At 39.3% G+C, this 26,055-nt stretch overlaps 1 protein-coding gene across 4 annotated transcripts in view; it reads left to right on the top strand.

Annotated features, from left to right (window-relative positions):
* The window catches only part of LOC126248628 (plasma membrane calcium-transporting ATPase 2), a 401,953-nt gene that overhangs the window by 311,416 nt on the left and 64,482 nt on the right, over positions 1–26,055 (top strand). For all 4 annotated transcript variants that reach the window (XM_049949802.1, XM_049949801.1, XM_049949800.1 and 1 more), the window contains 3 exons: positions 4,824–5,065; positions 8,463–8,727; positions 9,782–9,961. In XM_049949802.1, coding sequence (XP_049805759.1) covers positions 4,824–5,065; positions 8,463–8,727; positions 9,782–9,961 — 687 coding nt within the window. The remainder of the gene's footprint in view (positions 1–4,823; positions 5,066–8,462; positions 8,728–9,781; positions 9,962–26,055) is intronic.

Here is a 26,055-nt window from a genome sequence, read left to right as displayed (position 1 = left end):
GTAGACCGCCAAATAACCCACATGTCGAAACAACAATAAAAACTATCAACACAATCATACACAACAAAATAAATGAAAACACAACTATGGAAGAGTTGCAACTACTGGTTTATATAGGAGCACTCACTACACTAAATATACACACTAGGCAGAGATCAGAACCAACTAACACACAGAAGAAACACACAAAACCAGCGTGGCAACACAGGCTACAGATCAGAATAGAAAAACTGAGAAAAGACATTGGACAGCTAACACAATTTATAAGAAATGAAATGTCAGAAAAAAAACGAAAATGGTTAGGTAAAATCTCACAACAAGAAGCGATAGAGCAATTACATGAAAAGAAGCAGAAATTACAAGCATTGGCCAAACGACTTAAAAGATACAAAAAAAAGTGAAAATAGAAGGAAACAAAACTAAACATTCAACACAAACCAAAAGAAATTTTACCAGACAATAGATAACACACACATTAAAATAGACAATCCACCAAACATAACAGGCATCGAACACTTCTGGAGCAACATATGGTCAAACCTGGTACAACATAAGACATGCATGGTGGATACAAGAAACATACAAGATGATACCACAAATGCCTGAAGTGATAATTTTGCAACATGAAGTCACCCAAGCAATTAATTCTATGCACAATTGGAAAGCCCCTGGAAAAGATAAAATAGCAAATTTCTGGCTAAAGTAGTTCACCTCAACACATTCACATCTAACTAAATTATTTAACAGTTACATTGCAGACCGATACACATTTCCTGATACACTTACACATGGAATAACTTATCTGAAACCTAAAGATCAAGCAGATACAGCAAACCCAGAAAAATATCGCCCCATAACATGCCTACCAACAATATACAAAATATTAACTTCAGTCAATACACAGAAATTAATGACACACACAACACAGAACAAAATTATAAATGAAGAACAAAAAGGCTGCTGCAAAGGAGCACGAGGATGTAAAGAGCAACTGATAATAGATGCAGAGGTGACATACCAAGCTAAAACTAAACAAAGGTCACTACACTATGCATACATTGATTACCAAAAAGCTTTTGATAGTGTACCCCACTCATGGTTACTACAAATATTGGAAATATACAAAGTAGATCCTAAATTGATACAGTTCCTAAACATAGTAATGAAAAATTGGAAAACCACACTTAATATCCAAACAAATTCAAATAATATCACATCACAGCCAATACAGATTAAGCGTGGAATATACCAAGGAGACTCATTAAGTCCTTTCTGGTTCTGCCTTGCTCTGAACACACTATCTAACATGCTAAATAATACAAATTATGGATACAATATTACTGGAACGTACCCACACAAAATCACACATTTGCTATACATGGATGATCTAAAACTACTGGCAGCAACAAATCAACAACTCAACCAATTACTAAAGATAACAGAAGTATTCAGCAATGATATAAATATGGCTTTTGGAACAGACAAATGTAAGAAAAATAGCATAGTCAAGGGAAAACACACTAAACAAGAAGATTACATATTGGATAACCACAGCGACTGCATAGAAGCGATGTAAAAAAGATGCCTATATATATCTAGGATACAGACAAAAAAATAATACGAATAAATACAAATATTAAACAAGAACTAAAAGAAAAATATAGACAAAGACTAACAAAAATACTGAAAACAGAATTGACAGCAAGAAACAAGACAGAAGCTATAAATGCTTATGCTATACCAATATTGACCTACTCATTTGGAGTAGTGAAATGGAGTAACACAGACCTAGACCGAGCGGGGTGGCGCAGTGGTTAGACACTGGACTCGCATTCAGTAGGACGACTGTTCAATCCCGCGTCCGGCCATCCTGATTTAGGTTTTCCGTGATTTCCGTAAATCACTCCAGGCAAATGCCGGGATGGTTCCTCTGAAAGGGCACGGCCGACTTCCTTCCCAATCCTTCCCTAATCGGATGAGACCGATGATCACGCTGTCTGGTCTCCTTCCCCAAACCAACCAACCAACCAACCAACCAACACAGACCTAGAAGCACTCGATACACTTACACGATCACAATGCCACAAATATAGAATACATCACATACATTCAGCAACAGAAAGATTCACATTAAGCAGAAAGGAAGGAGTAAGGGGATTTATCGATATAAAATACCTACATTATGGACAGGTAGACAATTTAAGAAAATTCTTTCTAGAACGAGCAGAAACTAGCAAAATACACAAAGCAATCACTCATATAAATACGTCGGCTACACCACTGCAATTTCATAACCGCTTCTACAACCCTTTGGATCACATAACATCAACAGATACGAAGAAAGTAAATTGGAAAAAGAAAACACTACATGGCAAGCACCCGTATCCTCTAACACAGCCACACATCGATCAAGACGCATCCAGCACATGGCTAAGAAAAGGCAATATATATACAGTGAGACGGAAGGATTCATGATTGCAATACAGGATCAAACAATAAACACTAGATATTACAGCAAGCATATTATTAAAGATCCCAATACCACAACAGATAAATGCAGACTTCGAAACAACAAATAGAAACAGTAGATCACGTCACAAGCAGATGTAAAATACTAGCAAATACAGAATACCCCAGAAGACATGACAATGTAGCAAAAATAATACATCAACAGCTTGCCTTACAACATAAACTTATAAAACAACACGTTCCTACATACAAGTATGCACCACAAAATGTACTGGAGAATGATGAATACAAATTATACTGGAACAGAACCATTGTAACAGATAAAACAACACCACATAACAAACCTGACATCATACTCACCAATAAAAAGAAGAAATTAACACAACTAATTGAAATATCCATACCCAATACAACAAATATACAGAAGAAAACAGGAGAAAAAATGAAAAATACGTTCAACTGGCTGAGGAAGTCAAGGTCATGTGGCATCAGGATAAAGTTGACATTATACCAATTATACTATCAACTACAGGAGTCATACCACACAATATCCACCAGTACATCAACACAATACAGCTACATCCAAACTTATATATATAACTACAGAAATCTGTAATTATATCTAAAAACAAAGATGATGAGACTTACCATACGAAAGTGCTGGCAGGTCAATAGACACACAAACAAACACAATCATACACACAAAATTCTAGCTTTCGCAACCAACGGTTGCTTCATCAGGAAAGAGTGAAGGAGAGGGAAAGACGAAAGGATGTGGGTTGTAAGGGAGATGGTAAGGAGTCATTCCAGTCCCGGGAGCGGAAAGACTTACCTTATGGGGAAAAAAGGACAGGTATACACTCGCGCACACACACCCATATCCAACCACACATACAGACACAAGCAGACATTTGTAAAGGCAAAGAAATTCGGTAGAGATGTCAGTCGAGGCAGAAGTACAGAGGCAAAGATCTTGTTGAAAGACAGGTGAGGTATGAGCGGCGGCAACTTGAAATTAGCAGAGGTCGAGGCCTGGCGGATAACGAGAAGAGAGGATATACTGAAGGGCAAGTTCCCATCTCCGGAGTTCTGACAGGTTGGTGTTAGTGGGAAGTATCCACATAACCCGGACGATGTAACACTGCGCCAAGATGTGCTGGCCGTGCACCAAGGCATGTTTAGCCACAGGGTGATCCTCATTACCAACAAACACTGTCTGCCTGTGTCCATTCATGCGAATGGACAGTTTGTTGCTGGTCATTCCCACATAGAAAGCTTTAAAGTGTAGGCAGGTTAGTTGGTAAATCACGTGGGTGCTTTCACACGTGGCTCTGCCTTTGATCGTTTACACCTTCCGGTTTACAGGACTGGAGTAGGTGGTGGTGGGAGGGTGCATGGGACAGGTTTTACATCGGGGGCGGTTACAAGGGTAGGAGCCAGAGGGTAGGGAAGGTGGTTTGGGGATTTCATAGGGATGGACTAAGAGGTTACGAAGGTTAGGTGGACGGCGGAAAGACACTCTTGGTGGAGTGGGGAGGATTTCATGAAGGATGGATCTCATTTCAGGGCAGGATTTGAGGAAGTCTTATCCCTGCTGGAGAGCCACATTCAAAGTCTGATCCAGTCCCGGAAAGTATCCTGTTACAAGTGGGGCACTTTTGTGGTTCTTCTGTGGGAGGTTCTGGGTTTGAGGGGATGAGGAAGTGGCTCTGGTTATTTGCTTCTGTACTAGGTCGGGAGGGTAGTTGCGGGATGCGAAAGCTGTTTCCAGATTGTTGGTGTAATGGTTCAGGGATTCCGGACTGGAGCAGATTCGTTTGCCACGAAGACCTAGGCTGTAGGGGAGGGACCGTTTGATGTGGAATGGGTGGCAGCTGTCATAATGGAGGTACTGTACTGGTAGTTGGTAGAAATGAGGTCATTTTTTATTAATATTACTTACTGAAGTTCTTTAAAGTGAAGATTTATTTACAATCTGACTGAACTGTGGTATTGTAGCACCCATCTTCTGTGGCATGCGGAAAGACAAAACCGTTCTTCTAGTATCATGACACTTCCCTAACCCTCCTTTAGCAAGGTTACATATAAGTATGCCCATTATGCATCTTCAGTCCATATTATTTTATCAGTACTGACCTTCAGTTAATAAATGTTCACTGCAGAGCATGAGTGTTTTAAAATTAATGAAATTCATACCACTAAAATAGATATGAATGCCAGAAGTCTGTGTCTGTTTAGGGTTTCACAACCTGTTCATATTATTTTCCTTCGGTAATTTAACAAAATTAAATTCTTAGTATTGTGTTGCTGGTAACTGTACACTGTTTATCATTTGCCTGTTTGCACCTTTGTAGCCACCAGATGAACCTGGAGAATTGCCAAAGCAAGTTGGAAACAAGACAGAGTGTGCTCTTCTGGGATTTGTTCAAGCCATGGGCAAAAATTACCAGACCGTAAGAGATGACACACCAGAAGAGGTGTTCACAAGGGTGTACACCTTCAATTCTGTGAGGAAGTCGATGAGTACTGTGGTACCAAGACAGGGAGGTGGTTATAGACTCTTTACCAAAGGAGCTTCAGAAATAATGTTAAAGAAGTAAGTAGCACTGCAGAGCTTTTTAAAGAAATGGTTATTAAATATATGTCAACTTCTGTTTTATTTTATGAATTGCTATAATCAGAATTCTTTCCTGTGAATTCTTTGAAGTATCACTAAGAATGTGGCAATACATTAAGTTCTTCCCTCAGTATTGAGTAACAATAGTAGCTTATTGTAGATAAGCAATACAGTCAGTAAGAAGTAATTGTCCACCATGCGCCAATACAAATATCGCCATTATAGCTAGGAGAGAATTGTACATCATATGCTTCTACAAATACCTTGATGATAAATTGAAGGAAAATTGTGACTCCGTGTCGCCTTTTCCTCCTCAGCCTCCTTGTGAGGCATAAAAATAGTAACACATCTTGTGAATAGCTTGCACTTAGTTAAATGCTGAACTGTTGCCAGTCATTAGTCATCTTATGGTGAGTGAGTGAACAGTAGCACATTCTATGGCATTTAGTGCTGAATTAAAGATGTCATAACACTCCTGTAGCAGGCTTGAATTATCCTGCTGGTGGTGGTAATGGCATTTCTGTTAAACAATAGTTCTACTACATAATGTGTGTGTGTGTGTGTGTGTGTGTGTGTGTGTGTGTGTGTGTGTGTGTGTGTGTGCGCGCGCTCCGTTTTACAAGTAACACGTAGGTCAGTTAATGTCGTGACCATTTTCTTAAATGGTTCATCAATCCAGATTAATTCCTTCAACATGGTCATAGCCAGTTCTTCTTCTAGTTGTACTAAACACTCAAGCCAAGAAACTGGGTACACTCTTCTGCCGTGAGAATGTACTACTTTATCAGCTAGATGGGTGTTATCTGCACTAATACAGGATTAAGATGTCAATCACAGATGTGAAGATGCATCCCAATGCTTAAGATAATGCCGTGTCAAAGTAAATTCTTGCAATTATCACTGAACTGATAGATAAGTGTTTTAAGTATACAGGGTGTCCCATTTACCTTGGCCACCCTAAATAACTCTTTGTCCAGATGCAAATTACAAAATGTTTCAAGCAGATGTTCTTCAGCCATGGTGGGGGGGAAGGGGGGGGGGGAGACTTCAATCAGCAAGATTACCTTCATTGTAGCTTTGTCTTTTACAAAGATATGAACAGCAGTATGACTTTTTTAAATGGTAACCTGTATTTTTTATTCGGTAATTCATTTCCTCTCCTAAAGACGTATTCAAAAATGTATCACAGTCTACCATTCACTGGAACACAACGTTATTAATTACATAACACAACATTAACATTGACACTCCCAATACTTCGTGCAGGCACTCGGTGTAATGAAACACATTAATGTGCTGATGTTGCAGAGGACAAATGTAAACATAAGTAGAATGCACACCCATCATTCTGTCAACCATTGTCAGTTCAAGAGTTGTGTGAGTAGAACGTACACCAATGAAGATGAGGCAGAAATGCTATGCATCTGTGGGGAATGTAAGTTAGTAGAAAAGTAATTGCAATACTGTTTCCTTCAGTATGGGTACATTTAGTACAGTAGTTTAGTCCTTTTAAATACTGTTTGTGTAGAGTAGGCATACAGTAAAGGCTCTCCTTCCCACAAACAGCATTGACATACCATTTCTTACATTGCTGTTGTTGTTGAAGGTAGGCAAAATGCTACCCAGGCAGCGGAACTGTACAGAGAGCAATAACCTGACAAGAACCCACCTTCCCAATGGATGTTTTCTCGTCTTGTTGTGATGCTTCAGGAAATGGGAAGTTTCAGCCCACGACAACACAAGTTTTGGCATTCCTAAAACCAGTGTACATCGTATTTTTACACGTCACTGGTTCAATGCTTACCATGTACACCTACATCAAGAATTGCACGAGAATGATCTCCAGAATCGTGTACAGTTCTGTCAAAGGGCACAGCAACAAATCCTCGCCTATCCGAACTACTTCTCCAGTGTTCTATTTATCGATGAATGCTCCTTCTCAAACAAAGAACAGGTAAATACAAGGAACATGCATTATTAGTTCAGCGGCAACACACGACGGCTTAGACAGGTGGAACATCAGCATCAATGGAGAGTTAACGTCTGGTGTGGGATGCTTGGTACTAAACTTATTGGCCCTTATTTCCTTAATGGTAGTCTAAACGGCATGGCATATGCCAACTTCCTCAGACGAATTCTCCCTCCTCTTCTAGGTGAAGTGCCACTAAGAACCAAAATGCTTATGTGGTATCAACACAAGGGATATCCAGCACGTAATGCCTTGGGTGCACATCGTGTTCTGAACCGAAGGTATCATGCCAGATGGATTGGTCGAGGAGGAACAGTTACTTGGCCTGCTAGGTCTCGTGATTTAAATCCTCTGGACATTTTTCTTCAGGGATGCATTAAAGGTGTTGTCTATCGCAATATTCCAACAACTCCAGAGGACATGCAGGAATGTATCGTGCTTGCTTGTAATTCTCTTCAGCAGGCAGCACTGGAAGCAGTAAATAATTATTTCAGTCAACGAGTGCACCAGTGTACCAGTGTATCAGTGTCCAGGGTCACCACTCTGAGCACCTTTGAATGTTCTACTCCTGGGCAATGGTACAGGAGTCACTCAATTTTGTTGTGTTATTACTTGGTTTTTATTTGTTTTCTGACAACTCCAGCATGTGGACGAGTTTTTGATCCCTGGCTCGAAGTCAATGTTGTGTTAAGTAATTAATAACATTGTGTTTCAGTGGATGGTACACTGTGATACATTTTTGAATAGGTCTTTAGGAGAGGAAATGGATTACCGAATAAAAAATACAGGGTGCCATTAACAAACAAAAAAAAAAGCTACAAGGAAGGCAATCATGCCGATTGATGTCCCCTTGACGGCTAAAGAGAATTTGCTTGAAACATTTTGTAATTTGCATCTGGACAAACAGTTATTTAGGGTGGTCAAGATAAATGGGACACCCTGTATATGATGATCGGAGTGGCAAAGACATCTGACGACTTTGATTGATTGATTGATTGATTGATTCATTGATTGATTGGAACAAATGAATGAGAAATGTGGAGGAAAAAGTTACTTATATTGGAAACAAGAGTGGACTTAGTGTGACACAGAGACATTGGCAAAATAAAGCAGAATGTTAATTGGGAAGAAATTAGCTCCTCCATACCTGAAAATGTGAAATGTGTTTAACCACCTGCTCATGATTTTATCCTGAAGGGACTGTAAACTTCAGAGCTATGAAAGTGAACTGTGTGCCCTTTTTATATATATTGCAATAAAGAGATCCAGCCACATACCCGAGAATTATGCCACCACTGTTACAAATGTCGTTTCCCCTCGTGTTAAAGAGTTGCATATTTTCATTTTTTCTGTTGTTGTGAATTAAGTGGCAGAAATTGTGACTATATTGTGTGTGAAATTTTGCAGATGTGCATTTATCTACGGTCGTGATGGACACCTGGAGAAGTTCACTAGAGAAATGCAAGATAGGCTTGTGCGACAGGTGATAGAACCCATGGCATGTGATGGTCTTCGTACCATCTCCATAGCATATAGAGATTTTGTGCCAGGAAAGGCTGAAATAAATCAAGTTCACATTGACAATGACCCTAATTGGGATGATGAGGAAAATATTGTCAACAACTTGACTTGCTTGTGTGTCGTGGGGATTGAAGATCCTGTCCGACCTGAGGTAAGAGATTGTTTAAAGTTTATCACGTTTTGATATTAGTTTGTCATAAATTACAATTTCCTATACAACCGTAGTGATATAACTAATTTTTACTGCCATGTGAACATTAACCATCAGCTTCACAGAAATTTGATAGAATTTTATCTGAAATGAGTATCTTTGGAGACAATTATGCAAAGGAAATTTGTACTAATGATGACTTTCACATCATCTGTATTTTATGAGCATCACCTTTCCAACTTTTACAACCGACTACTAAATGACACAATTGAAATATAATTACTATCATTCTAAAATTTATTTAGTGTTTCCATAACAGTGGCAGCTTAGAAACAGGCTAAGCAGATTGTAAAAAAGTGAAATTTCACAAGAAGATTGTTGTTAAGAGACTTGATGTACACAGAATGGAGGCATCCTCAGGCATATCAGGCACTGATAAATTAGATTTTGTGTGAACAAAGCAAAGCAGCAATCAACTGTTCGTTAGAGCACATGCAAAAATAGGTTCATTTCAAAGACAAATATTCTAGGAAACAAAAACATCTTATACCAAAAATGAGTTTTTTCATTGTTTCAGTAAAAGCTTGAAAGGTGGTGCTTGTAAAGATAGTGGTTTCCTGAGAACACTAGGAAAGGGCAGAGGGTTGAGGTAGAAGAAATGATTTCTGTAATCCAGGTTTAATGAAAATTTTACTAGAAATGCATTTGTCACATGCAGTTGGGAGAGAGAGAGAGAGAGAGAGAGAGAGAGAGAGAGAGAGAGAGAGAGAGAGAAGGGGGGAAACACCCCTTGCTACTAATACTTGGAAGCAAGAAATTTACATCTTTCAAAGGAGGCAGACTGTTTCAGAGGTGCAGTCAGCTGTAGCTGAAATAAAATAAACAACATAGAGAACGTATTGTTTTCCACTACAGGTTCACTCACAGAGCCTTCAATAGCAATTATTTTTATAGTTCAATTTAATTGTTAAAATTTTGTTGCGTAGGTCATTTCGTTATACCTTGAACCCACTTTTGATCAAAAAATTATTTTTCTTGCTCTCTCTTTCTTAAGGTACCAGATGCCATAAGGAAGTGTCAGCGAGCTGGAATCACTGTTCGGATGGTGACTGGTGATAATATAAACACTGCTAGATCGATAGCATCGAAATGTGGAATTATAAAACCCGGTGATGACTTCCTTATTTTGGAAGGCAAAGAATTCAACAGGAGAATAAGAGACAGCAATGGAGAGGTAAGCATTGTGTAAAGTAGAATTCATGCCTCTTTCGTTCTCGCTATCATTTTCATGTACATGGAGACTTCCATAACTGGATAGGGAAGAGACACCCATTTTAAATGGTGTAGGAAGTGGCTGGTTAAATTGAGAACTGAATTCAAACTTCTTGTCTTTAGGCCTAAATTAGGGGTGTAGAGACTTTGTAGGACTGCAGATCATACTGTCACAGTGGGTAACATTGGAGTTAAATTTGGTTCAATGAGTTTCACTTTGAAACAAAACACTACATTAATTTCAGAATGGCTTTTATTTTTGGGTTGATTCTTGTCATAGCTAAGTGCAAAATTAATTGTAAATTGTCGTTGGTGAAACAATTCGTTCTGATGTTGGTGTTGTCGTCACTGTTCATTCAGGAAAAATTTGGTTCACAAATGTACAGGGCTGCTGTAAAAGATACATTAGTTTCCGAAGTATTACGTACAAATATGATTGATTGCAGGAATAGAACTGTGAACATTTGCCTCTCTGGTCACACAAGTCCAAGTGGTAGTTAAATTTGTTCCATATCTTAAGTAATAACTTACTGTTAATGGTCAGCACTGATGGATTTTCTGAGCTGTTTGTGTTCTTGGGATTAGGGTATGTGAACACAGTACTCCAAAAGAAAAAGTAACAAGGCGTTAAGCTGTTAGGTCAGGGCAAGGGAACAGAACCAAATCTTCATAACTTCACAAAATCCAGGAATGTGAAAGTTTGTTGTTTAGTTAGCAATTAACATTTATGCTCAAATAAGGGGTGCACTACACTGTAAAATTAAATTCTCAGGATCAGTAATTTAGCCAGCTGCAGAAACAACTGCAACATATCAAGGTAAGAGGTACCCCATCACAGTTCTCTTACAGAGGAAAAAGACCCATATATCTTCGTCTGTGACACTGCGTGGAAAACATAAAATTTTGTGTCACTTGTTCATCTGCCACAGTTTCGTGAGGATTTTCTATGCACTACACTGCAACAAATATACTTTTACATGTAATACTATGGAAAATATAGAACTATAAAAAGAAATTGAGAAAAGTTTTTGTGAGTAGCCATTTATAGTACTCCTCTACATTAACCGAGAGACTCTACCACGTGTAATCCATTATGTGACAATTTATTTTCTATCAGCACAATAATAGTTAATCAGGTTTCCATCACAAAATTCATTTAGAAATGTCTCATCATTTTGTATGTTGACAAGTTCAAGCTGCATCTGTTCTGGTGCACTTTCAAGCAAAATGGCAAAAGGATTGTTTCATAAATTGAGCAATGGCTTCCTCTTGTGGAAATATCTGAATCAAGACTGGAATTCTGATATCAAGTTATCAATTTTTTCATCATATACACACATGAAGCTGGTGTTAAACTTCTCACGTGTTTGTTTATAGTTGGGTAAATGGCTGTGGTTTCCATGCTTCAGTCTGCTTTGAAACAGATTCAACTTGGACAGAAAGGACGAAGATAAAGTTGAGTAATATATTTTTCATTCTCTTGAAATTTTACATTTAACATATTCAAATAACCGGTATTGTTTTAGAAATATTTCATTACGTAATGAATCTCGAAAATTTTTTCTTTTTTTGTTCGAGGGTATGTCTGTTCACTTAAGTCTATAATTTAAATTTCACCAATTAAATTCAAGAACTATTCAAACTTCCATTGGATCTTTGCCCTTAAAGAAACTGTGTGAACTATCTGTGATAATAGACCATGAGATTTTGTGAACTTAAATGTTGAATTTCAACTTTTGTTACTCGTTCAGTACATAGACTCTTAGGCACAAAGTTGCCTGTTGAATTATATGGTGCAATTTGGTCGAATCGTAACATTCCTAAGTGCCGTTTCAGTAATGCTACAAATACACAATTAATTCCTATCGTGGAAGTTGCTTAGCTGGTCTTAATACCTGCCGAGTTGCTCAAATCCATATAAAGCTTGGAACACAATTCCAAGAATTGAGTAAATGTATTGCTATCCCCGTTTTGCTTTGGCAGTGAACGCACTCCATTCAACTGCTCCCATACTTACCTCATGTGTTAAATCTTGTGCAAATATGTCAGTTCATTCATCAACAGCCAATGAAAAGTAAGCTTACTTCCTTGAGTAAGTTGTTAACTGGACCTTTATATATGCTGACATTGCAGTTATTTTTCCTCTTTTCACAGTCATCTGATTTAACTGAATTTTCTCTGTGTTGGGCCAATTCTGGACAGACTGTTTCAGTAGCTATATTGAAACAATTTTTGATGAAATCTCCATAAATGGCTGGCAACTTTCTGCTGTAAGGTGATATATTTCAGAACTTACTTCTACTGCAGTTTATGAATCTCTAACAGGTTTTGTGAACTTCTCTTGCTGACATGACAATTCTTGTTCCAGGACAGATGTTATTTGTTTACATAATTCTAACACTTCTCAAAATCCCTCTTCATATTGTATCCCTCTTCATATTGTATCCCTCTTCATATTGTATCCCTCTTCATATTGTATCCCTCTTCATATTGTATCCCTCTTCATATTGTATCCCTCTTCATATTGTATCCCTCTTCATATTGTATCCCTCTTCATATTGTATCCCTCTTCATATTGTATCCCTTTGGGACAGTCTAAACATTTCTGCAGATGAGAGGGAACCCCCCCCCCCCCTCTCCTGCCTTTGCCGCTTTTTGTGCTGCAGAAACCTGTTCCCGAGGTGGACATTTTGACACAGATGATGCCCAGCACACTATTAACCAGTATGAGTACCTGTACATGCCAAAGCAAAGTGAGTAAATGTATAGTGATCCAAGCAGCTATGACAGAAGAGACCAGCAACATTTTCACAGTGATCATCGAGAAGGCACGCCAAATGCAGAGTGCCTCTCAACGTCCACTTCCCCCATCATCCATAAAGAAAAAGGGTGAATGGAAAGGATTACAGCATTCAGGTAAAAATCTGTCCCAGGCACATCAGACATTGTTCTGGCAGGGCTGGCTGATACGGAAGATAACTTGAAGTTAAGTGGCTCGTCATCGCATCCAAGCAGCCCCTCCACTCTCCCTCATACTAAAAGTGCCTCATGACCCTGGCACAAGGCTTGGGTAAATCAGAACACAACCACTGTAATGGCTCCTATACTCCAGTTAGGGCACTGCATCCACAAGGTGAATTTGCGCAAGTAGGGCGCATCTACATCATTTGCTATGCACATGCACGCAGCTGGCACATCATTCACTCGCTGTATGCGACGCTTAATAGTGGAGTGACGCGCAACAGCTGTTTGGCTTTGCCACATGGGTAAGGAAACTGACTCTTACCTATACATCTTCGAGACAATGTAGTGGCATTAATGGGGCCCAGCAAACATTCAAATGCATTTAGGATTAGAATTTCTTTTTAGCTATAGATTTTCTGTTTTCTGTGGAGAAAGTGTGTGCTGTGTACCTGAGATTCACCAAGTGTTACCACAGTATAATGAAAATTAAAGTGAGAACCAAATATTAAATGTTATTAAAGGTCATTTTTGAGTTGTCGAACTGTATATTTCCATGAAATAGCTGATAAGTGCTCGCTTTGTCAGCTGCTAAAAGCGTACTGACATGCAGATGTTTTTTGAATGTAACAAATTAAAAGAATTTGTCAAGAGCACGACAACATGACGATAAATTGTCAACTTTATGAGCAACCAAAAACCCTCCGTCCAGTTACACCATAGACACTCGTGAGTAGTTGAACTAGTAGGACTTGTCACATTTGATAATATTAACAGTGAACAGAAAGAGAAAGGAAGTGTAAGGTGTGGAGGTAAAAACAGATAGGTATTATTTGAGTAGATTTCTACCTTGATAATTATTTGAATAAGTAGATCATGCAAACAATCTATTCACCAATAAATTGTCTACAAATTAAATAAAAAATAACAAAAAATGTCACCATATTTTCTTTGCTTACTTCTTGTACAGAATTTGTATTTGTTCCTTTGGCTCAGTGCAGTTTCTGTTTTGTAAGTAATTTTGTCCAAAAATGTGGCTAAGATACAGACCACTAACAGTTTGATCCTTGATTGCTACTATAATGTTCTCTGTTCGTATTACTTCTTTCACCTATAACAATGACAATAATGCCAAGCCAAGTTGGACTGTGTTTCGGAGTGTGTGTTGAAACGTACATCCCCCTTGTACGGGCTGTACCCGATCAGAGACTGGAGGAAGTCAAGGCACACCACCATCCTTCAAATTTAGCACAGCTCTACTTGATTTGCAGTGTAAAAAATAAAATATAAGCAGACGGCCTCAGCAGTTTGGGTTATAACGCACTAGGCAGCCACAATGTTACGCAGCCAATTCAGCCAGCCAGCTGATGGTCAGTCATGACCGATTGGCCCAGCGAGATGACTTGGAACTTGTTATGCCTCTTTTTCTTGAAACAAATGTACTTTAAAATAATTATAAAAATTACTTTTCTGCAATTTTACTTTCTTTGCGCACTGCGGATTATAAGTTCATTTGCATAGATGTTGGAACATACAGAAAATTTATGCCATTAGTTTTGCATGAAAATTTAATTATTAAACAATTACAAATATCAGAGAGAGACCCCATATCAGACAAGGGAAAACCAATGGGTTGCATCATTGTTGGAGATGAGGCATTTGGTATATTAGAAAATTTAACGAGTCGTTAATAAGAAAGGAGCTTAACAATAAAACATCATTTAAAAACCAACTGTCTTAGACTAGGCAGTTTATAGAATACACTCTGGCAGATAAGTGAAGAATGGAAAATTTTTCATCACCCAGTGGATATTAAAGATGATTTTGCAATTGCCATAATAAATGCATGCCGTATTTTACAAAATAAGTTGCCAGAAACAGACAGCTATAAATTTAAAGACACAATGTACTTCCTTGCAGAGATGGAAATTCCCCCCCCCCAAGTCCAGCAAGCTGTTAAGTCATCACAAAATTCGTTTTAAGAGGCAAGGTAGGTGTGGCTGCTTAGACAACTGCACTGGCACTGAAGGCAGCCATGTAAGTTCTACACAAGACAGCCTACTCACAATTGGCAGTGTGCAGCCAGCTGGCTGTTGCAGTGGCCCGGTATCTGGGCAACAATGCACGACATTTTCTTATTAGCTGCTGCCTACTGTGTTACAGCCCTACTACACTACCGACTCAGCGCCCTTTATCTGTCTCTGGACCTGCCAATACATGTGCCTCTCCCATTGCTAACTTAGTGCAAGAAGTCTACATAAGCAGCCAATGATGAGAATGCAGCTGACAAAAACTCTCAATCTTCAAAACCTTTCTTAGACTGATAACACTATCAGGTACATCTGTCTCAAAGTATAGTTACTCAATTTGTGGTTGCAGTGCTACAAAAGGGGTGAACCAAGCAAGAACGTGGTGGTTCCTAATGATTAACATCACCAGACTTTAAATTAAAAGTCTCCTAAAATGTTTATAGAATGCTGCTAGACATCCAGAGTAACCCAAATTGTTTTAGAATTAACTCTCAGTGATCTTGTCATTAGAATATGGAGTAGTTTTTTCATCCAACATCAGTCTTTGCAGTTATATGGATCTTTGAGATTGAAAAAGTCTTGAAAGAGACACTGGGTTTGAGAATTTAAGATGGTTCACTATACTGCAGCACACTTGCAATATGTGTACCACGAATGTGTCAAGAGATGATTGGAAAACATTTTTTGCATTTTGCAGCAGTCTTATGGCCTATTTAAAAATGAGCAATTCATCTCTATTGCTGTCCATGACAAAAGTAGGCTTAAAACAAACTTCAGACACATAATAGCGAAAGAAATGTCCAGAAAATTGGGTGAAGAGTTTTGAATCGCGGATGATGAAAGTGTGTTCATTCATGTAAATGAATAATGTTTTGAGTAAAATTTGTTAGTCACAAATAATGAATAGTAATTTATATGTGTATTAGTCATTGACATAAATTTCACCCAAGCCTGGTGCTAAGTGAAGTGGATTGCACACAAGGTTGGGTCAGCCACATGTACATGCTCATACAGTGTCATTAGCACCAGTAATCTTCAGAAACTTCTCCCAACGTTCGCAAAGCATATTGGTGCTTTCACTCGGACACCACAGCTGCGTGTGGGCTGCAAGGATAGGCCATGCGTTTGCAGGGCTCAAACTCCAGTGGAATATGGAAGGGCACAGGACTCACCTGGAGGACTTCAGACACCTGATACAGGACAGAGAGTTTTGCCTTTCTCAAAGAGACTTTAAACAGACTGATGTGCCTGTATTTGCAGGCTATTGGCCCTACAGAAGAAACGATCTTTCAGCTGGTGGGGAGAAAGGTGGGGTAGCATTGTTTGTCAAAGACAGATACCATTCCTTACCTTTCCCCTTAACCACAACACTAAGATCACTGTTCAGATAGTGGCCCATATTACTGTCAGTGTGCTCTGTGCGCCTACTGCCTCGTGAACACACTGACAGTGAGATGCACCCACATCATCTTGCAGAACTATAATGTCCCTTACTCCCTTTTTGGGGATTTTAATGTGCACAGTGTGTTATGGGGAGCCAACGCCACTTGCCCCATGTGTCTAATATTTGATGCTCTGAAACAAACTGTAGACATTATTTTAATGAACATGGGTCAAGCTCCATATTTTAGCACCACTACAGATTCGCCTATGGCAATAGACCTGTCCTTCTGCTCACTTACCCTTGCACACACTCCTGAATCGAGACTGGATGACGACCTTCATGGTAGTGACCACTACCCCATAAAGATCCATCCACCTGACAAAATAGATCCTGAAAGGAAGTGTCAGAGATTGACATCCAGTAAGGCTAACTGAATGCTTTACAGGCAGTTGGCAGTTTTTGAACAGTGTGACAGCATCCATGACTGAGTGGATGACATTAAAACTGTGATCCATCATGCCACTGATGCCTCCATCACAAAGTCAGTGGGAACACCTAGGAGGTAGCCGGTCCCTCGGTGAAAAATGAGTGTCTTTCTGCAATCAGGATCAGGAAGGTGGCTATACAAAGATTGTCAGTGCTGTACAGATGAGATACTTGGAACCTTATAAATAGTGCATTCAAAGAAAACAAGAATAATTCAGTCGAGTAAACAGAGGTTTCGGCAAAAGTTCCTGAAATCCATTAGTAGGTCCACAACCTCAAAGTTGTATGGGAAGCCATCTGGAGGATCTCAAGGCAGAACTCAGTTATCAGTAGCAGCTGTGCAAGAGAAGGTGTATCTTGCAACATCACCAAGAACCTTGCTTAGACAATGGCTCAATTGTATAAGACCTTAATACCAGTTCTAGTCAGGATCCAGCTATGCACCATTATCAGGAGACACAGGAAAGGGTTGATTCTGATTCCCACTCTACCACTGTTGAGAAGTACAGGACGACTTCCTCTGTGTGGGAGTTGCTTTCCACATTGGTAGTAGCTCATGATACTGCATCTGATCACAACCTGATAGTAGTACAATATATTGAAAGAGTTAGACATGTGGTCAACGGATTTCCTCCTCCAGCTCTTTCATGAAATTTGGATGACTGAATACTTTCCTAACTCATGGAAAGATCTGTTTTAATCTTTATTTTAAAACTAGAAAAGGACTGTACTAACCTAACCATTATTGTTAAGTCTCACAAGCTGCTTGAGAGAGAGACTGGAGTGTGTGAGAAACTGGTACCTGGTATGTTTTCTTGAAACCATGTCCCTACATTTGATGATTAAGTGATTGAAGGAGCAGTCAAACGCCACGGGTTTTAAATTATCTTTGGAGAAAACTGTGTTGATTTTCATTGCTCCCACTCTCTTTTTTAATTAATGTGTTCTGAAACTGGGAACACTGTTCTGACTTTTAAAGAAAAGATGAAATATCTAGACCTCACTTTTGACAAAAAGCTAACATGGCCTTAAAGAACTAAAACTGGAGTGACGCGAGGCCTTAAACATTCTTAAACATGTCAGTAATAGCTCTTGGGGGGGCCATCAAGGCATGTCTGCTCCAATTTTATGAGGCTTTTGTGTGATACCAGACTTACGGAGCAGTGGATCAGCAAGGCCTTCATACCTCCATAACGCACGCGTCCAGTTACTAGCCTGTGTGCATAGGCTGATGGGCTTTCGCTGTCTGTTCAGCATCTCCTCCTCATGATACATCAAGCATTACAGGGCTTCATCCATTCCTAAATTGCTCTTATCCATCTCCATTATACAGCTACAGCTGAAACATCTGTCACCCTCCATGGGCAATGAGGCACTTTGGGATCCTAGCAAGGGGGAGCCTGGAGTTATTACATGTGAGGGATGTGAAGGTCCAAAGCCCAGAGTGGAGTAGGGGATACCACTGGCTACTAAAGAGGCCCAGGTTACTTTTCAAATAGACTGCTCACAGGAAGTACTGTACCCCAGACTGTGGTTTTGAAATTAAATTTAATGAGATCTTACAGCACCACCTGGATTTTCTTAATGTTTACATGGATGGGTCTAAGCAGGAGGATTTTATTGGCTGCTCTGTTGTGTTCACCGCCTTTGTCCTTGGCAATTTTCAGTATGTTACAATGAAGAAATGGAAATACGTATATGTGCGCATCTACACAATGAATAAATAGACTTGAAAGATAAAAACTATATAAAAATTGTGATGAAATCTTAAATTACAATAATGGGGAAACATAGACATAATGAAAATCTTTCACAGTCCAGGATAAATTAGCAGCAAAGATTAATCATTCAATCAGCTAACTTCATAGACTATATAAAGCAACTCTGTAAACATAAAGCATCCTTTGTGCAAGAATTCCTTAAGATACACTGTGTTCAAAAGTATCTGGACACCTGTCTGAAAATGACTTCCTAGTTCATAGCGACCTCCATCAGTAATGCTTGAATTAAATATGGTGTTGGCCCAACCTTAGCCTTGATGACAGCTTCCACACATGCGGGAATACATTCAGTCAGGTGCTGGAAGGTTTTATGGGGAATGGCAGCCCATTCTTCACGGAGTGCTACACTGAGGAGAGGTATTGATGTCGGTAAGTGACGCCTGGCATGAAGTCGGCGTTCCAAAACATCCCAAAGATGTTCTATAGGATTCAGATCAGGACTCTGTGTAGGCCAGTCAATTACTGGGATGTTATTGTCATGTAACCACTCCTCCACAGGTTGTGCATTATGAACAGGTGCTCAATCATGTTGAAAGATGCAGTCGCCATCCCTGAATTGCTCTTAAACAGTGGGAAGCAAGAAGATGCTTCAAACATAAATGTAGGCCTGTGCTGTGATAGTGCCACATAAAACAAGGGGTGCAAGCCCCCTCCATGAAAAACATGACCACACCATAACAACACCACCACCTCCAAATATTACTGTTGGCACTATGCATGCTGGCAGATGACGTTCACCGGACATTCACCATACCCACACCTTGCCATCGGATCGCCCATTGTGTACAGTGATTTGTCACTCCACGCAACATTTATCCACAGTTCAACCTGCCAATGTTTACACTCCTTACACCAAGCGAGGCATCGCTTGCAATTTACCGGCGTAATGTGGCTTATGAGCAGCCACTCGTACATGAAATCAAAGTTTTGTCACCTTCCGCCTGTCATAGTACTTGCAGTGGATCCTGATGCAATTTGGAATTCCTGTGTGATGGTCTGGATATATGTCTGCCTATTACACATTACGACTCTCTTCAACTGTCAGTGGTATCTGTCAGTCAACAGAAGAGTTCGGCTTGTACGCTTTTGTGCTGTACGTGTCCCTTCACGTTTCCACTTCACTATCGCATTGGAAACAGTGGACCTAGGGATGTTAACAAGTGTGTAAATCTAGCGTACAGGCATATGACACAAGTGACACCCAATCGCCTGACCACGTTCGAAGTCTGCGAATTTGGCAGAGCACCGCGTTCTACTCTCACGATGTCTAATGACTACTGAGGTTGCCGACATGGAGTATCTGGCCATAGGTGACAGCACAATGCACCTAAAATGAAAAATGTATGTTTTTGTGGGTGTCCGGATACTTTCAATCACATAGCGTATAAATATAAACTAAAATATCTTCGACAGCATTAATTGATGTGAAAAAGGTCATAAAACAGAAACATAGATCACAGAATCATAGGCCACAATCATATGTGATGCGGAAGTCAAGAAAATATAGACATAAGTACCAATCGATGCTCCCCTCCCCCCACCACCCCAAAAAGCACCACACACACACACACACACACACACACACACACACACACACACACACACACACACACTGGCAATAGTAGCTTAAATAGGCCTATAGCGAGAAAGGAATTCAATTAAGCCCCAAAATTAGAGTCATAATGTCGTTTCGAGACTTGATGTCACTGCAGCCCCAGAAAAACATAAATTGTCTTCAAAATGTGCCAGACACTGTCTCGGTTGCAGCCCTTGAAAGACTTCGTCTAACAAGCACTGAAATATGGCATATTTTTCAACCCAAACGGCATATGGCAGTACTGGTAGTGCACTGATGAGTCCGTAAATGCCATTTTTGGCCATTTTCTGGTGGCGCGTGTAGCTAATGGTAGCTGCTAGAAAGATCAGTGATGGGGGAAACACTTGCTGTGCCCCAAATTGTGTAAGGTTTCTATTATGTTTGGTATTCGATACATATCCATAATCATATGACACTTAAGGTATCTGTAGACACAGCAAAAGTGATAAGTTCAGGTACCATCAGTGTTACCAAGAACTAGAACTTTCTACAATAGGCTCTGAGCCCTATGGGACTCAACTGCTGAGGGCATTAGTCCCCTAGAACTTAGAACTAGTTAAACCTAACTAACCTAAGGACATCACAAACATCCATGCCCGAGGCAGGATTCGAACCTGCGACCGTAGCGGTCTTGCGGTTCCAGACTGCAGCGCCTTTAACCGCACGGCCACTTCGGCCGGCTTTCTACAATAATGCCAGCCTGTAACTACTGCGTAATGAACTCCTCCATCACCAGCTGCAGGTTGTGAATTGCACAATACAATGTATCCTACATGGATGTCACATTACCAGCTGGGATTCTGTGTTGTCAGGACACTGGCAAAGACCCATGAGCATTAAAAAAGTCCTCAAATACTAGTAACAACTCCTCTATCACTCATCTTCCCTTTCCTTCGAAAAGTTTCACTTTTTCCTGTACTGCAGTTAGGCAGGCAGCTTTATTATGCTTAGGGTCTGAATTCATCCTATCCTGATCATCATCTTCCAAAATATCTAAATTGCCAACCAACAAACTCTTAGACAAGTCCATGTCTTTGGTTCCAGAATTATCTATTCGAGTGGGTACCACCTGCTCACCGTCTATGTCCCATGTGGATACACCTCTCCTGCATACGAAAAACGTAATTTGTCTAATCATCGTTCTCTCTCAGTGGCTCATCTGTGCAAGATATAAATATACCTTCAAATCCTACACTCAACCATAGCAATTTCCCAGTACCGTGTGGTACTTTATCATGCAAATGGATACTTAGTGACCTTGCACATAGTTTAATTGATTCATCTTTTACAAGAGACAAACCTTGCAGCACAACAACACTGAAAACAGTTTTCCCCAGACAAAATAATGTCCCACTTAATTGCACAGTACATTGGAAGTATTCGTGTGTTGCTTACATAGGAAATACCATCCTAATATTGTATGCAATAACTCACCTGTTTGAGGCAAAACTTACATATATTCTTGAAAATATTTGGACCCCACCTGAAAACTCAGTATCACTGAACCCAGTGAATGCAAGTCATTATTGCCCACTCCACATAACTTGGAGCATGGTGGGTTAAATTGCCTCTTTCCCATGAAGTCCAAACTTGTCAGAGACATGTGTGTACCAGTTTGTAACAAAAACTTGTGTTATCTGCAGTCCACTAAGCCAATTAAGCAAAATTCTACCTCTGTACAGATTTAACTTCTGCTAAAATTCACTGGGAGCACTGCTTGGTGACCTTGGTGCCCCCTTTGCCATTTAACACTTCGTTATTCCTTTTCCATAACATCCTAAATTGTGACTGTTGGCAGCTACGCTGTATGTGGCTTGACTGCCCAAAATGGTAACATTTGGCATCAGCAGAGAAAATACTCTTTTTATCATGGACTAGTCACACTGTTTCTCATAAAGCTGTTGCCTTTCTTATAGCTCCAGCCAAATATTCAGGAAATTTGACCTGTGGCTACCACCAACAGAAATCTCGTAACACCCTTTGCTCTGCTTCTCCCAGAAGAACCTATTAAGATCATCAATTTCTGTCAACTGTACATTTTGACATGGTTTCCTTGTTGTCTACATGAAACTTTCAATGAGTTCGTCCTGTCTTAGCAAGACACTATTTAACTGTTCATGATAACAGTTATAACACTGTAACAAGTCTCTTCTCAGCACAATGAATGTTTGAGTATTTGCTAACTCCTAATGATATGTTACATATGTTTTTGCATATCCTATCAACTGTGACTTAGCCATATGAAACCTACCTCTCTCTCTCTCTCTCTCTCTCTCTCTCTCTCTCTCTCTCACACACACACACACGCACACAAACTCATCTTCCTGGCTGTCAACAAGTTCTCCACAAATTCTAACACATCCTCCCCTGCCTTACCCAAAGAAGGAGAAATTAAGGTAACAGCAGTAGTATCTAGGATGGCCACTGATTAACTATATGAGGCCCTATCTCTCAAGGTGTCCAACTGCCTCTGCAAGTCTGTATGAAAGTCTGTCCTCATTTGAGCTACTTACTCTAGCAAAGACTGAAATGCCTGTGTTGTAATAACCTCTTGTTCCCCTGGCTTACTCACTGTAAAATCAGTCTCTATAGGGAAAAATACACTAATAAAAAATAACAGGATAGCAGTTACTATTCAAAAAATAATATACTTTACCAAACACCCCTTAATCCTTATGCCCGAGTGCCAACCGTGCACACTCTATAGTGGTGTAATGCCTAGGCATCCTGTGTATGAAACATATAACAGGCAAGGATTAAGGCCACTGTTGTTGTTGTTGTTGTTGTTGTTGTTGTTGTTGTTGTGTTCAGTCCAAAGACTGGATTGATGAAGCTCTCCAAGCTACTCTATCCTGTGCAACATCTCTGGCTCGGAACCAGATACCCTTGGAGATGCCAAGATTCTGATTGTTGTCACCCTCAATGTCCATCCAGCTGGATGGCACTAATTGGAGTCTCAGCAGCGTTAGGTCTAGGACTGGCCAATAGATTAGTAGCTATTGAAAGCCACTGCTGATTATAGCTGAGGCCGGGTGACCCACATAGGGCCTTTGGCTTGTGAGAGTCCATCTCAGCATCAGCATCAGCACTAGCTGAAGACAACATTTTGCTAGATCTGAGTGTTGGAATTTTTGGTATATTCTCTCAGCATTGTTACGACAATACTGCACCTCTGATCATCTGGGAACCGAAGCTGTGCAGCTTAAGGCCGTGGAATGAGATAATGCAGTTCGCTACTGTGGTGGACTGTGGTCTTGCACCGCACCACCTCAGCAATATTCTGGCCATGGCAGCAGAATTTCACAGGCAGCTAGATGGCCCAGTCTGCCTGGCCACGAGTTGTTACATCTGCTCAGAGGGATGTGGGCACAACAGATACAAATTTCTCTTTTGTACAGCAAGAAACTACTAGTGAATAAAGCTTATTTTTTTTAAATCGGCAGTTGAAGATGTTAGTCACAATGTAATACCTGCAATATATCATAGCTCTGGAGCACCGTTTTCGAATATCTTCCACAACATAAATACATACATAATGACGATCTGTACCACATTACCTCAAGGGTGCTCTTTGCTCTTTCTGTTCCACAGAATCAGAAAAAGGTCCATCATAGTCTCCTCATTCTACATTCAGTTTTAAACAATGGAAAATCCAGGATGGAATGTAATATTATGGAAAGGATAGTTGCTACTCACCATATAGTGGAGATTTTGAGTCACAGATAGGCCCAACAAAAAGACTGTCACAAAATAAGCTTTCAGCCAACAGAGCCTTTGTCTCACACACACACACACACACACACACACACACACACACACAGTGCATGTGTGTTCTATAAGCCAAGCAACAAACCAGGAACAGAAAAGTTTCCTTATGCCTAGCCAGAACCCAGTCCCACATATACATTTTTGACAGTCGTTTTGTTCTGCCTATCTGTGACTCACCATCTCTGCAATACAATGAGTAGCAACTATCCTTTTCACTACATTCACTTTTGTGTGACAAAGGTAGTGTAGTAACTCTGAATAACAGTCATGTAGGTGCCAATTTCCATACTTAGTCTGTGGGCAAAAATGCAGCAGTAGGAGAAAAAAAATTCTCCACTTATAAGACTGGTGGAAAAACAGAAGTTTTGAAGAGGTGTACTTCAAGAACTGGGACCTGCCTCCGTGGATTATCACAATGCCATACGCAGCTGTATAGCCATTTGGCACGACTGCACAATAATGTAATAAACTGGAGGGATGAGGAATGCCTTGGATTAGTGTTATGCAGTTAAAAATTCATCTTATTGGTTTCCCTGCCTTTATATAGTCACATACTGGCCCTTCCTCAATCCAAAAACAAATCTTTCAATACACTTTTTGCTCACCATTAATTACACTAGTAAATGTTAAAAAATAGAAGGCATGAGAGTAATGCAGTAAATAAGTTAACTTCATTACATATGAAGCTTTGTAAGTAAAGAGTTGTAAACGGTGTCAAAATTAATTTTTAGCATATGACAAAATCACAGGAAAATGTGAAGTATTAATGTAACTTTTTTTGTTAGCTACTTTTGTTGATATCCCACATAATATATTTTAAAATTCTGGCTGTCTTTGTATTGTATATGTTTAATGTTTTGTCTCAGTCCAACATTATGAAAATATGAGTAACTTTCTTGTGAATATTTTCTAGATTTATTTCATGACATATTGAATAACCCAGGTTTAAGTATGAGAGAGGATGTAATTTCAGGTTGTTTTAATCAAGAAGGTGGCATATGTAGTTATATTAATAACATAAAAAGATGTGCAAAATAGGATCATTTTCCGTCAGTCACTGTATTTTAAAATGACCAGTTTTGAGAAATGTCACTGATCTTCAGTTCTGTTAAAACTTAAACATCAATTACAAATTGAATATAATCCTGTGTTTAAAATATTACAAAGCAAAATCTAAATTAAGGTACAAAAGTTCTGTAAGATAATTTATCTTGTAGTTACATAGTAACTGATCTTAACAGAGCTATCAGTTTCACTGTCGTATTTGAAAGCCATACTAGCACACTGTCACTTCATATTAAAATTTAAAAAGCGGTTTGATTTGTTTGAAATGCCTATAGTATACACATAACAGGTTTATGATGCAACGCACATGCACAGTTCGTACAGAAAACATACCAGAGCATTGTATATGAAACATTAAGAAAGATTTCATGGATTTACAAACACATTTTATGAAAAGAAAAACTACTTGCAAAAATTTTTAAAAGTTTTGCACTCCTCAAATATCTTTCAAACTTTTAATATAAAGTGAAAGCATGCACATATGGCTTTAGTATATCACAGTAAAATTGATAATTCCATTAAAACTTGTTAATCTGTAGTCATGAGATTTAGTATGTTACAGAACTTTCATATTGTGATGTAGATAGAATTTTTTTAGCTTTGTTATATTGTAAATGCAGGATTAATGCCCAGTTGTGATTTGTTTATTTTTTTAAAAGATCTGAAGATGGACAACATTGCCCAAAACTGGTAAACTTAAAATAAAAACAGGGATTGACAGACAGAAAATAAGCCTGTTTTGTGTAAATAAGTATTGTGAATAATTACTGCTAACAAATATGTCTGGATTTCATAAAAAGGTGTACTTCACATATGTTTAGTGTTTAAGGTATCAAAATGATTTCCCTGAAAAATACTCTGTGGACAATTTTCATATGAGACACAATAAATTTTGTTACATATCTGTCATTTGCAAAGTCACCAAATAGGTTATTTAAAACTGGCAGTTTTAGAATCGTGGCCCCTCTTGGGAAAATTTTAGTA

This window comes from Schistocerca nitens, chromosome 3, assembly GCF_023898315.1.
Source record: "Schistocerca nitens isolate TAMUIC-IGC-003100 chromosome 3, iqSchNite1.1, whole genome shotgun sequence".
Taxonomy (NCBI): domain Eukaryota; kingdom Metazoa; phylum Arthropoda; class Insecta; order Orthoptera; family Acrididae; genus Schistocerca; species Schistocerca nitens.
This window is presented reverse-complemented; position numbering and strand designations above follow the sequence as displayed.